This window comes from Microcebus murinus, chromosome 12 (genome assembly GCF_040939455.1).
Source record: "Microcebus murinus isolate Inina chromosome 12, M.murinus_Inina_mat1.0, whole genome shotgun sequence".
Classification (NCBI taxonomy): Eukaryota; Metazoa; Chordata; class Mammalia; order Primates; family Cheirogaleidae; genus Microcebus; species Microcebus murinus.
Window position 1 is genome coordinate 25,780,864 of NC_134115.1, and position 15,253 is coordinate 25,796,116.

Here is a 15,253-nt window from a genome sequence, read left to right on the forward strand (position 1 = left end):
TCTTTAAAAGCTCTAGGTTTCTGCTTGTGGTTAGGACATGATGGCATTAAATGAATAAACTCTTTTCTTCTCCTCAAACCACTCGTCCTCACTCTTCTGATGCAGGCTCGGGGACAAGTGTCGAGCTTTAGGTAACAAGCAGAACCTGGTAAGTGTAGACACTTTAAACTCTTTGGTTTAAAGGTTATATCCTGAACTGTTTATTTATTTTTTCCCATGGGACAATAATATCCAAAGCCCCCTGTTTTTCCTTGCCACAGCGCTGACACTCAGGTATAATGGTTGCAGTAATATGCGATATCAGTGCGTACATATCCTTGAACATTTAGCACTTGTTGAAAACCTTACTTGATCTCACAGAATCTTCACGAGAACCCTATGAAGTTGCTACTTCTAGAGATGATCATATTCCCCACTCTTGATGTTTCCTTCCATGTGGAGAAGACCCATAAATGTAACATTCTCCACTGGCCTCCAGTGCCTCACTCTAGCCCCAGAGAGGAGAGACTAAATTGACGGTAGAGCATGGACAGAGAAATGCAGACCTCTCTTCCTCCTGTTGAGAGAGCAGGTGCTGTGCTCTGCCCCTGCAAGGCGAGGCCTGCACTGGTAGAAGAGTCTGGCTGTGAAGCCTATTTGTCCATTAAGAGATGCTACATTCTCTAATGTCAGCTTGAACAATAATCGAGATGACATATTGACTTCTACCTGACCTACCCTTTGTTTTATTTCTGGTTAGCTCACAACCTGGTTTGACATTGGAGAAGGTGTTATTTGCTGTGATCTCCTCACTCACCACACAGCCAAAGATTCAATAGCTACTGTCCCTATACCTATTTTACAGATGAAGAAACTGAGTCTTACAGAGGTTACATAACTTGTCCAGTTTCACATAGCTAGTAAGTGACAAGAGTCTGAACTTAAACAGGGTGTAATTCAAACCCTATGTACTTAACCACTGTGCTATATGCTTCTCCTGTGTTTTCTTCATCTCCTAAGACTTGTGTCATGCTAGGGCTATACAATCCCAGTGAAAGAAAGAAACCAGAACCCCTAGCAACCCGGCATGGACTCTGATCTATACCCCTGGACTGGTCCCTGGTGGTGCCAGGTCCTCTTGGAAAGGACTCCAGATATCCTTTTTGAAAAGATTTCAGAGGGCGTCATCTCCATATCCATAAATATTACAACTTGACATCTTTGTCTAATTCATAATGACAGTATTGAGATTAAAAGACACCCCAAAAATAACATGAAAGGAGAAAGTAGATATACAACAAGCATCTGGTGAGCTTGTTAGGTTAGTACAATAGCTACTGGGGCAGCTAGCTCCTCTGGCATATGTACCATTCAACATATGTTCAATGGCTGGCACTTCATAAATATTAGATCACAACCAAAGGGGGGGGAGGGTTCTGTTTAGGGGAGTGGGGAGAATCCCGATTATTTCACAAATGTTTCTTCAGTTTGCCTGCTTGCTATATATGTAGTCAAGTGTAAATGAAAGGGGTATTATTAAAGAGAACAGCTTTAAAAAGCTTTATCCAATCCATCTTAGTAGCATATTGAGGGGTGGCTTTAAACATGATTTGAAAAGCTTAGAAGGGGAACACCCCTCCTCTTTCACCCAGTGGGCATGCCACACTCCACACGTCTTTCTCCTTCCCTTGAAACTACAGCAGTAGACATCTGGAAGGGACTAAAATAGCAATGACTCCCAGCCTGGCCAAGGTTCTATTCAGTTTCCATGTCAGCGCGTGCTGCTTTCCCTGTGGGAGCACTCTCCCACCCCAAAATCTGTGACAGAGAAACCACAGCCAGAGCCAAGTTTCCAATGAGCACAGAAAATTCCTTTCCAACTCTGAGGTTCCATGCTTGCATATCGTCTACGAAGACTCCAACTTCTGTTCAAATGTTGCAGGGGGTCTAGTGCGTAGTCGCTGATACATTTCCACAAGAAAAGAGAGTGTTTTGGTTGTGTGGTCACTAGGAATCAATTCATGCATTTATTTACCTAACTTACATTTACTGAGAACTTATAACTTGCCAAATATTCTACATAGATGCATTAGGAGACTGGATTACACAAGTCCCCCACAGAATTCTGCATGTGAAATATCCGATTCATAAGTATTTTTCACCTGAAATTGTTAGAACTTCATCCTCTGGATGTTTCTCATAATTAGAAATAAATACTCATTGTGAAAGACAACACGCTATCCCCAGAATGGTGAATGAGCTCCATCATCCTTAGCAACTTTTTTCTTTAATTTGCTGTAACTGTCAGACAATTATTTTTTAAAAATTGTGACATCAAAACTAGTGGAAAAGGAAGATATAATTTATGAAGTGTGTCTTCTGAGGGTATGTGAAGGGGAGAAAGTAAGACTGGAGTCGTGTTGGGATATGGTTTATTTTTCTCTGAGTTGTTATTGGTCATTTATACCTTGGTATTAATGAAGGTTTCAAGTGTGGATGAAAGATGGGGAATGTTCCTTAACATAGAAAATAGTGGGACACAGGAAGGAAACGAGAAGTGAAAAGACTAATGACAACCCAAACAAGCTTCAGCTCACTTCACAAAAACAGCAGTTGGCCCCCAGGCACTTATGGGCAACGTGCTGAGACCGGCCTGTGGCCATTCTTCTCCCCAACCAGACCCACTGGGCCTCTGCCTCATGCTTTGCTCACCTCTCAGTCTCTTTTCCTTTTCCAACCTAGATCCAGGGGCATGAAGCTGACTCTACATGTTCTTAACAGGGAGTGTGCAGATTACAAAGAGGAAGCTGGGCTGAGCCTTAGCAGATGGTTCCATTTTCAGTAGATGGAATAAAGCTGTGTCAGGGCTATACACAGTGGCTTCTGCCCCTCAAAGAGCTGTGAAGAAGACAGTTTCTTTTGGTGCCCATCCATGTATTGGTGCCCACATCCTCCTGCCTCCTGTAAGACAGGGGACATTGCTGCTGCCTCCCTTCTCCTTTCTGGCTATGGATACAAGCTCTTTCTTCCTGTTTCCTTGTCCCCAACAAAGTGTAATTTTCATGAGCTAAGTACCCTGAGTGGGGGGAGGGGGGGAAAGGGCATTTATTGAAACCTTAAAATTTGTACCCCCATAATATGCCAAAATAAAAAAAAATCTTACTGAATTCCAAAAAAAAAAAAAAAAAAAAAAGAAAGAAAGAAAGAAACATTTGTCAAATACCTAAAATGTGTCAGGGATTGTGCTAATACTTTACATACATAAACTCATTTATTTTTTATATCAGCCTGGTGGGTAGGTATTAATACTATTATTGTACACAGATGACAAAGTTTCAGAGTAGTTGTCTAACAGCTCACAGCCAGTATGTGGCAGGATTCAGACCCAGGTCTGTATGAATCCCATGACTGAGTTCTTTTCATTATGCTGTGCAGCATTGTTAATTCTGCTGGCTTCTGTAAAAAAGTAATTTTATTTGCCTTTTATGTCATGGCCCAGCCCTGACATTAATGGTGGGAATTCTAGACCCTATGCCCAATGTCATTACAGATCTCACTCCACTTGGATGTTCTCTAGGAAGCATGGACATAGCACATTCAAAAAAGTTCCCTAAACCTGCTTCTTTCTCCCATTTCCGGGAATGGCACCATCAGCCTCCCCAGTCACCCCAACTAGAAACCTGGATATTTTCATTGTCTTCCCATTTTCACCCATAGCCCACATCCAGTCACTTGCTAAGTGCTATATAGTTTCTGCCTCATTAACATATGTGACGCCAAGCCCTTGGAACACTCTCTGGTTAGAATACTGCTCCCATTTGCTCTCCCCATTCCAGAGCCTAATCTATTCCTACTCTTTAAAACTAATTCAAGAAAGTGGATCTGTATCTCTTATCATATACAAAAATGAACTCAAGAGGAATTAAAGACTTAAATGTAAAACCTAAAACAATAAAAATCTTAGAAGAAATCCTAGGAAAAACTCTTCTGGACAATGGCCTAGGGAAAGAATTTATGACTAGGACCCCAAAAGCAAATATAATAAAAACAAAAATGGACAGATGGGACTTGATTAAAATAAAATGCTTCTGCACAGTGAAAGAAATAATCAAAAGGGTAAATGCACAACCTACAGAATGGGAGAAAATATTCACAAACTATGTGTTCAACAAAGGACTAATATTCAGAATCTACAAAGAACTCAAACAGCTAAGCAAGAAAAAAACAAACAACTCTATTAAAAAGTGGGCAAAAGGCATGAAAAGAAAATTTTCAAAGGAACTTATACAAATGGGCAACAAACGTGAAAAAATGCTCAACATTGCTAATTATCAAAGAAATGCCTATTAAAACCATAATGAAATACCATCTTAGTCTAATTAGAATGGGAATTATTAAAAAGTCAAAAAACAGTAGATCTTGGTGTGGATGTGGCAACAAGGGAACACTTATACACGGTTGGTGACAATGTAAATTAGTACCCTTTTTATGGAGATCAGTACAGAGAATTCTCAAAGAACTAAAAGTAGACCTGCCATTTGATCCTGCAATCCCACTACTGGGTCTCTACCCAGAGGAAAAGAATTTATTATATCAAAAAGACACCTAAACTCATATGTTTAACACAGCACAATTCACAATTGCAAATACATAGAATCAACCTAACTGCCCATCAACTGATGAATAGATAAAGAAAATGGAGTATATGTATGTATGTATGTACACACACACACACACACACACACCATGGAGTACTACTCAGCTATAAGAAAGAATAAAATAATGACTTTTGCAGCAACTTGGATAGAACTGGAGGCCATTATCCTAAGTGAAGTAACTCAGGGACACAAAAATAAATGCTGTGTGTTCTCACTTATAAGTGAGAGCAAAACTATGGCTATACAAGGGCACACAGAGTGGTAAAATGGACATTAGAGACTTACAAAGGGAGAGATTAGGAAGGGATGAGGGATGAAAAATTACCTTTGGGGTACAATGTACACTACGTGAGGGGTTGGGTACACCAAAAGCCCAGACTCTACTGCTATACAATACACATATGTAATGGAATTCAATGTATACCTCCTAAATAAATTGTTAAAAAAACTAGTTCAAGATATCTCTGTAAAGACTTCACTGACCTATCAACCAGAGCCAGTTGTTACAGGAAAAATGAATGCTCATTCCTCTCTCTTGGTATTTCCTTTTGGGACACAGAGCCCCACTAGATGTGATACTCCTCAGCCCTCCTCTGTCCCTTTACTCCACCCCCGGGTAAGTATATGGACTTCTCTGCTCAGTAAATTGGGAGTGAATTAAGTGGGCTGGACCAGCCCAAACATAACTGTCTTCCTGTAGGAAACAAGCTGTCCTCAGGGGAAATTGGCCTAATTTAGGGTTTCATATTAGCAAGACCATTTGGCTAAGGATCCCAGATTGGTCCCCCAATTTGGCTTCTATTATAGTAATGAATGTGGAATTTATTTGCCCATCTGCTTCTCCTTTTCAAACAAATTATTCAGAACTCATAGGAGAAATAAAGTTACTGTTTACTGGGTTCTGTCAGGAGTCAAGTAAACTGAATTCTAACCCAAACATGGAATCTTCCCTCCATTATACCTCCATGTGCCTAAAACATATATCTATTAAATATTAGCTTGAGATTGTCACTTTGTATAGCAATTGTTTACACATCCAATTAGATCAGAAGGTCCCTGTGGGCAGGGAATATATATTAGCTGTCTTCCTATTCCCAGCATCTGACATTCAATTTATGTTCATGGAACGATTGAATGAATGAACAAAGAAATTGCTTCTGGTGATCATTAGCAAACCTCAGTTAGATTAAGCTCCTTCAGACTGTCATGTAAACTTACTTTTCTATTCTGCTTTCTACTATCCTTTTTAATGAAATAGAGTAAATCATTCAAGACAGTAACATGACGATAATAATCTTATGTTGAGTTGTAATGAATCAAAACACAGAAGTGTCTGAGAGACACTAAAGCTTGAAAAACTCTAATTTTTTGTACCATCTAATTGCCTAAAATTCTTACAAAATGAGACAGACTTAGTACAATAAAATGAGCTGCTGTGTATGATTTTTTTTCCACATAAGAAAAAATGGTCTTCTTTCATTTCACAAGGTGAAGATTTAAAAGCACTATATTAAGGGATTTTGTTGACCAGTTGACTTCTGAACTTATAAATCTGCCTCTGGTTCTTTAAAGTCATGCAGAGAGAAGCTTTGTGAATTCATATGTGAAATGAGATGTGTGCGGTCATCTGGATATAGCCTGTGCTGGGAAATACCTTAACATTATCTATTTAAAAAGGAATTTTTCAACAAATAAAAATTTTGAGACTATAGAGAATATATTGTGACTACTTGAAAAAAATGAATTGAGTTCAGGAATTTTCAATCCCATAGGAGCGGCAGATATTTTATTCCCAATATTTAAGATTAGTGAATGTAATTAATTCCAAGTATAATTTACAAACAAATGATGTCTATTGGAGACATATGATACTAGCACATAGGATAGAGTTTTTGCTGAATTGCTTTCAAATGTTTGTAGTCTTATTTGTCACAACAGATGGTTAGATTCATGGTTTGGTGCTATGTGTCTCAATTGTAGACTAAAATTTAATAAATTATAAAGTTCTAATCTAACTCGATGGCTCAGCCTTTAATCTATTAGTTTGGCAGCCAATATTTAAATACAGCAAATTTCTGCCAGGTAAATTCAGCTCTTCTGAACAACTGTAGTCTCTAACCTCACCAGGTTGATAGACTCCTCCTTGGTCTCCTGACATTCATCTTGACCTTCTCCAATCTGTTGATCTTTTCAAAATCCAAATCTGATAATATCACTACCCACTCACCACCCACTTAAATTACTTTCAATTGTTCTGAGAACAAAGTAATTATCATGGTCTAGATCTTGGAGGATCCCACATGGTTTGATTCCCTCCTGTATCTCCAACACTATGTGTGTCTGCTTTCCCTTCACACTCTGAGCTCACTGGCCTTTACTCAGTCCCTTGATAAGGCCGTTGCTCTTCCCTATGGGGTCTGTGCATTTGCTGTTCTCACTGCTGAGAATAACTCTCCCTTCGCTCCAACTGGGAGCTCAGACTTACTCTACAGAACCCAATTCAAATGTTACTTTTGCAGAAAAAAGTTTTGGTATTATCTCTCTCCTTCCCTTAAGCCTTAAACCATGTCGGATCTGCTGCCATTAGTTTTATTAATGTGATACAGCTTCCTTTCATAGCACTTGGCACATTTCCAATTGCATTTATTTTTGTGGTTGTTAGACTGCTCTAGTAGATTTCACACTCCTGAGGGCAGAGACTTTGTTGTGTTTTTGCTCACCTTTGCTTACTGTCTGGCATCTGACAAAGGCTCAATATATGTTCACTACATTAATGAAAAGAAGACTTGTTTCTGTAATCATATCTAAAGAAGGAATGCAGTTTTCAAATTGTATGTGTGGCATTAGGACCATATGCATCCCAAATAATTGCAAAAAGAAAGTTCATCTTTGGTTTGGCCAGGGGCAGCCTGAGGGAACAGAGGAAAACTGGAATTGTTGCTAAAGCAAAGAAGGTACGATAGGACTTTAGACTCAAAGAAATCAATTTCCAAGTTTAGTATACCAAGAAAGCTAAAAGTAGATCCAGGAATCTCTCGTATCACAATCTATGGCTGTGTCATAAAGACGTCCAGGAGGAACAGGTTAAGAAGATTACAAAGCAAAAAAAAAAAAAAAAGAATCTAGGGTCTAGAATAGAATACACAATGCCACTTCTTTTAATCAAACTTAATGAGCCTGTTGAACCAAAGGAAGCAAGTCCAGACATTGAGGAAATGAAACAAATATAGGAGCCAGGGATACACAGTCCATAGATACTGACAATCCCAGTGTCACATGCCTGAGCGACACTCAGCCTCTGCCCAGCAAAGTCATCAGAGGAATCTCACTACATATATAGGTGGGAGGATCCTGAGCCCTTCCAATCTTATGATTTCTGCTCCTAAGGGAAGAAACATATCTCTAGGTGGACTTGAAAACTAACAAGCCTGGATTTGTCCCCAAAGGGCTTTGTAGTCTGACTTGGGGGTCATGTCCCGAAAAGAATTATTTCTGATCTAGGAGTTCAGTCTCTACTGACTCAGCAGTGAGCTAGGCATAGACAATGGCTGTGGCAAAGAGGTCATGCTGGCTGTGTTTAAAACCTGTTGGAACTAACAGCACCAGCAGTAACTCTGATCTAGAGTGGAGGATCCCAGTCACATTTTCAGGGTCAACAGACCCTGCAGAAGCCATAGAGATGTGCCGCTCATATCTCCTCCAGACAGGCTCCCCACCTCTTTGGCTCCACCAGAGTGGATCATAATGTTTTCAAGTTGAGGTCACACACACCCCAAACTCTATTTAGTATACCTGTGTAGCTGAGCACAATGGAAAATACTAGAGCTGTGTTATAGTGGACCAATATGGAACTTCTCCAATGGGCATACTTTGTTTAGAGACTCACCATTAGCCTGGGCAAGATATTTTTTAGAACTGTGTTGTGATTTGAGACTCTTCCTGAATCCCTCCTTCCTTCTCTCCTTTCACAGGTGTCAGGCCTGCATTGCCATCTCAAGGCTCTCACCTTATCCCCTGTCCAATATCTCCTGCACTTAATATTGTTTTGCTGTCTACTTCTCAGGAGGAAACTTGCAATGACTCACTTCTTTAAAAGGCCTCCCTGAAAATAAAGATTCATTTGAACTACTGAAATACTCATAAAATAAAAGATGTGTTATTCCGTGTGTGAATTACGAAAATATCTTCCCTACATATGGCCAGTGCAAATAAGAGATGAAGGAACTTAAGAGAACTAAGGTATGTTCCAGAGGAGGCACCCTTACTTTGGGAGATTATTACTTAAAGGATCTGTCAATGTTGATTAAATAAAGAACTAAAGTCCTGTTTAATAATATTCAGAATGTCTCTGACCTATCTCCTATGAGGACAGACTTCAAGGATATGGATGTGAAATGGGAAAGGCAGAAGGATTAGTCTGGGATGATATGCTCCATTTTGAAGAGTTGTTATAACAGTAGATTTCATGTACGTGCCACTGAAGACATCAGTGTTAACTCTCCTCTCCTGTCCCAACCTCCTACATCTTGATGACCAGCAGAAAAGGGGGTACAAAGTGGACTCACCATTTATCCTTCAGCAATGTACAAAACACCCTCAAGCTGGAAAGCTGAATGCATTTCTCTTTATTCACAACTCAAATCTTTCCCCATATGATCTCACCATCTGATATCAGCTGAAGCCCCTTCCAAATTTCACCTTAGTTCCCTTTCTCCTCATAAGAATATCAAAGCTGTACAGTCTCTTACTGTTCATCATTCCTGCATCACCCTTGTGCCTCCAAGTACCTTGCCAACACAGACATCTCTTCTTACTGAGTTAAACTCATTCTTCTAATTTTACCAATTCACATACCATTCCTGCCAATTTCATTCACAGCATACATAATAGATAATCTCTCTATTTCTTACTATTTTAATAAAATAGATTTGCCTCCTAATCATTAAGACCCATTCCTAGGCACTCAATAAAAGGATCAAAAATACGGTGCTTTATAAATAGCAAATTGTGACTTCGAGAAGCCATACAAGTGGCTGACCTTGCACATTTCAGATGGTACTTTTCTACTATTTATTATAAAGAATTTGGATGAGTTGTGATACATGCTTATAAGTGACAGATTTCTGAGCTTTCATGGGGATGGAGAGGACATTCCAAAGTTCCCAAATGAAGCTCAAGAGATTATAGCTACTCACAACCTCCCCCACCTTCACCCCAGCAGTTTTCTGACCGTTCCCTTCCAATAGGCTCCTCTATAAGAGATCATGCTTGCTTCTATTTTACAGTGTTCCATAAATGCAGACGTTTAATCTTTTTCTGCTTTTCTTCACCAGCCTCTGTATAGGATAGCTTAGTTAAGCTGACACATTTGTTTCCTCCTTAGAGGAAACAAATCAACCCATGGTCCAATTAGACTTCTCAGCTATCACAGTCACCTCTGCCCTTCGCCTGAAGCATATCTTGTCCTACTGACATCTCTGGGCTCTTTAGAAATCAGAATTGTGAGTTTTCATGAAATTTAAAGACATTTCATCAACAGTTCCTCCATGATGCCATGATAGATGAAATTCTAGGCTGTCTACTTACATCATCTTATAATACAGAATGGGTAACTCTATGAGGTCGTTGTTCAAAGGATCAAGTAAAGAACTCAGCCAATATATATATATATATATATATATATATATATATATTATTAGTCTACTTCAAAAAATAATTGTTAATTAAAAAAAACCAGAAACAGAACATTGCTGACCAACCAAAGCAGAAAAATATTTTCAAAGTATTATTTTCCTTTCTAAATATTTTAATAAATCATAAGTCATATATAAATGATTTTAAAAAATTCAGGCAAGAAGAAACTTGACAATGGAAATGGAACTTGTCATTTTATCTGAGAAGCTGATTTAGGAATTCAAGTTTATTATGAAAGATGAAAATGGGACCCAACTTTTTCAACTCTTCTCTTGGGAAGTAGATACAGCATTAAATAGAGTTAGTCAATGATTCAGGAATAGGAATGCTGCTGGCAATCATAGCAGGAAAATTACTGACAGACTACAGGACATGGAGAGAACACTAAACTAGGAGCCTCTTGTTAGCCATAAGACCTGAACATGCTCCTGCAACTCAAAATTTCTCTGACTTTATAATATGTGGCATAGGACAGAAGATGTGTAAGGGTACTTCTATTGCTAAAAATATTTTATTTTTGTGAATTCTCAGTTTAAAATTGTATTCAACTCATGGGCTCCTGGCACTAATGTAGAAGCAGCTTGTTCTAGGCTTCGGAGTCAGACAGAGATGTCAGACAGACTGGATGAGAATCCCAGACACACCATTTATCATCCATAGAACTTGGAGGAAATTATCAAATCCAACCAACTTCACTCTCCCCATCTGTAAATTAGGGGTGGTGAGGACCACCTTAGTAGATTTAGTAGAGTGAGGATTAGACTACAATATAAATAGAACAGTGTGCCAGTTATTAAGCTGCTTCAGTTTTGTGATGCTAGAAATGAGCCTTGGAGAATTCCTTTCCTCTTTTGAAAGTGCCTCCCTGTAAGTTCTTCCAATAGGAGGCACTAGAAGCAGAAGTGAGAGAAGGGATTTGCTCTTTCCTGAGAGCAGGGCTCCAACAATGCTGCTTCACTCTGGCAACAGCATTTGATTCCATTTCCAGCCTAAGAGAGTGCACCCCAACCAGCCTAATCACACACCCTGGTTAGAGGTGTGGGGCCCTGCAGGGCCCTTCCTCCAAGCTCCTAGATCCTAATAACCCCAGACTCCTCTTTTTGTTCTCCCAGCCATAGGAGTGAAAACTGCATTCTGTATTACTTGTTACTGTTTCTATGTTTCCTCAGTGTCCCCTTTTGCTTTTAAAGTCACTTAACACCTGTTTAACAAAGTTCTTATATTCAATTCTCTCTGTTGAGGTATCTATTATTTCCCTTTTCCTGATGGAAACTGAACAGGAAATGAGTACAATTATATGAGTATAATCATATTCATAAACAAATACAAATATGGGAGTACTAAGCACAGTGCCTGCCCATATAGGTACTTAGTTAACATTAATTTTGATAATATTAGCAAAAATAATGATGAAAATAAAAGTAATACAAGTAGAAATTTAGATTCTCTCTTCCAGTTACCTGAAATGAGTCATTTAGATCCTTGAGTTTAACTAGATTTTATTTACCCTTCTTTTCTTATTGTAGCCAAGGCTAATGTGCTGAAGAGGAACTCTTTTACCCATTCCATTGAAGTTCTTAAGGGGACAGTTCACAGCTGTCTTTGGCAGCTGATTCCTTCCACCTGCACAGGATACTCAAGACAGTCTGTGCTCAGGCAGCCTCTCTGCCTCTACCACGTCCTGTTCACAATAGCACCTCATTTTAATCTATGATGTCTTATTACAAGTGACAGTTTGGCTTTGTTCTTCTGGATTCTTACTGTGAAATAAAATCTCCTATATTTTAAATTAAGTTTTGTACATTTTTTTCTTGTTGTTATCTTGAGTTTTACAATTAAGGGTACTACACTGTCTCTCATTGATGTTCTTGTGACGTTATTTTGACCCCAGTGTAGAGAGTATGTCAATCATTTGGTTATTGCGGGATAGACTGAATTCCTTCTTCTTACAAAAATTGAAAAACAAAGTGTCCCTAATATGAATCAACCTATCTTCCCCTGCCAAATGTAAAATAAAATCAGTGCATAAAACACAGACAAAGCTCTTCAAACTACCAAAGTCATAAAACTCATGCATCATATAAAATTCCTTAAAGCAGCAGTATTTTCTCTGCAAGAATAATTCTATTCACTGAACAGTTTAATAACAACTATGTAATCCTATCACCTTCTTTCCCTGAATCTTTCAATGACTCCTCAGAATACCTTTCTTTATTTATTCATTTATTTAATATAATAAAAGTCCTTTTGTTATCTTGTCTCTATCCACATACATGGCCTTGCCTAATAATACCATCATCCCTACATCCCAATTCTGTCTCCTAATAGCTGTTTGCCTTTGGTCAAGTTATGGCTCTTTTATGAAATAATATTTACAGATTGAGTGTCCCTAATCAAAAAATCTAAAATCTTCAATGCTCCAAAATCTGAAATTTTTTGAGCCCCAAAATGACCCCACAAGGGAAAAATTCCACACCTCATCTCATGTGATGAGTTGCAGTCATAACACAGTCAAAACTTTGTTTCATGAACAAAGTTATGTAAAATATTGCATAAAATTACCTTCAGGCTGTCTGTACAAGGTGTATATGAAACATAAATGTATTTTGTGTTTTGACTTGGGTCCCCTCTCTAGGATATCTCATTATGTCTATGTAAATATTCCAAAATCCAAAAAAATATGAAATCTGAAACACATTTGGTCCCAAGCATTTTGGATAAGAGATACTCACCCCATACTATGATGCTATGTACTCTGTGCTGTCTACCCTTTCATGCATTACCCCTAAGTGAGGTAATGCTCTGTGAGGTAGATACTGTTATTTTCTCCACTTCACGTATGAGAAGAACCCGAAGCTTAGTCCCAGAAAAAAATATCCACATTGAAGAGGGTTGTGAGGTGAGGGGCCTTCCTTACCACTCGCAGTTCACTGCATGATGCAGGCATTGAGGAAATAGAGCTATTACCACTGTTAACCCAGCAATGATACATGCCAAATAAACGAGCGATTACAGTATGCAGAAAGTGAACAATTTCAGTTTAATGGCTTTCTTATATTTTCTAGACCTTTTAAAGTAATCTCATTGCCTTAGGATTGTTTATAGGCAGGCCTAGAAATAAATATCATAGGATTCTCTGGTTTCTGTATTCCTCTACCCACCAATAAATAGTATTTTACCAAACTGGACATGAGAGAGCTGTCAAGGGCAGGAATACAATCTTGGGGAGCCCAGTTGTTATCTAAACATTTCCCTCTGCTTCCCCCTAAATTTGCCCCTCAGATGCCCTTGTTCACCCCTTAGTAGCTCTCTTACAGAGTATGCAGTCCACATACAATTTTATTCTTATTCACTGTCCTCCAGAAAGTCCTGGAACTATTAATTTCCCAATCTCTACCTTTGTACTTTCTCACCCACATGCTTCCAAATTTCGCTAATCTTGTCACTATTTTTAAAAATATTTGTAGAATTGCATTGTTGTCACATACTTGAATCAAAGTCCAAAATGAGTGTTCGATGGCCAGGAACAAGTCTCTGCCATAGTAATAACTCCCACCCAGAGGAATTCAAAGAACAATGCTCATTTTAATATTCTAATAGAGTAATACTCATTTTAGTATTAATTAGAAGTTAGAATTTAGTATGTCTTAGTTTTCAACATTTACCTTTCTTCAACGCTGGCTACTCAGTAATACTAAATAGGAGCCTTGTTTAGGAAGTGAAGAGGTTAATGGGAAGTGTAAAAGTTTTAGTTCCCTAAGAATGCAACAAGATTTCCCAAAAAGCACATTTGCAAACTCTCTTTGTTCTTTTCCAAAGCCAAAGATAAGGATATTTGCTTCAAGTCTTTGAACTCTGAGCTCACCTTCAATTCAGTAGTCTACATTCCCATTTAATCATATTATCATATTCCTACAGCCTAGTCACATTTACACATTTATATATAATGTGTGTGTGTATATATATATATATACATAATTTCGTTTTTTCTTCTTTAAACAGGGGGCAGTGACATTCAGCCAGCCCTGGCAGAGAAGGCCACAGGGTTTCAGGATAAAATAAAATAAGGAAAACCCCATTCTCCCACCAACACAGTGGTATGAGGACACTTACATTGAAATCGTACAATACACCAAAGTTCGCTGCAGATGCCTCTTCAGCCCTGGGAACCGTTTTCCTAGGTAAACTGCCATATGGCAAACCCCAGAGGTACTATATGGAGAAGCAAAGAGAGCAGTGAACAATTAGAAACAAAGTCTGAGCACACATGTGATCACAATGGTTTTGTTTAAAAGCACTTTTGAAACTTTTCATGGACATTCTATGGGTCTCCATGTGGGGTCTCATTTTCTAGGAATCGACAACTAACTCCAGAGTTTAGAACAAAGGAAGTACCAGGGACTCTGCAGTCCAAGTTCAGTGGACCACCAGCAGCTGGGCCAGCCACATTCCTCAGAAGGCTTGCTGAGAAATTCCACTCCCACCATCACCTCCAAACTGCTCTGATTTAGAGGAAGTTTGGCAAGAAGAGAGGTAGCCTTTTGGGGCACTAGAGTGTTCAACAAAACCAGCCTAGCCACATCTTTCTTTGAGAGTACCCCATAGGGGTGAGGGTGGAGGGAAATTCTCTCCCTCATGCCAAGGAAGAGAGAAGTCAAGAAAACCAATCATGCAACTTCAGGGTGTCTACAAGGAGGGAACACTTGCAGCCTGATTATGGTGTCTGCTTCATCACTAGTTCAGGAATGCTGCCCTGAATTTGTGCTACCAAATTAGGAGAGAAGCACATTAGGGGAGAACGGTGCAGGGAAGCGGCACTCGGCCAGTGAGAGGGCAATCCTAGGTCATAGGAAGGGGCCTTGGCGAGAACTGGGAAAGCACCTCTCTAGCCCCAGGGCTTGCCAAGCAGATGTTGTTTCCTC

The 15,253-nt window shown here is 39.1% G+C and overlaps 1 protein-coding gene across 1 annotated transcript in view; it reads right to left on the reverse strand.

The window, feature by feature from the left end:
• Positions 1-15,253, reverse strand: part of LOC105874783 (transmembrane channel-like protein 1) — a 110,966-nt gene that overhangs the window by 61,466 nt on the left and 34,247 nt on the right. Inside the window, exon 5 of the mRNA XM_012770907.2 lies at positions 14,445-14,543. Coding sequence (XP_012626361.2) covers positions 14,445-14,543 — 99 coding nt within the window. The remainder of the gene's footprint in view (positions 1-14,444; positions 14,544-15,253) is intronic.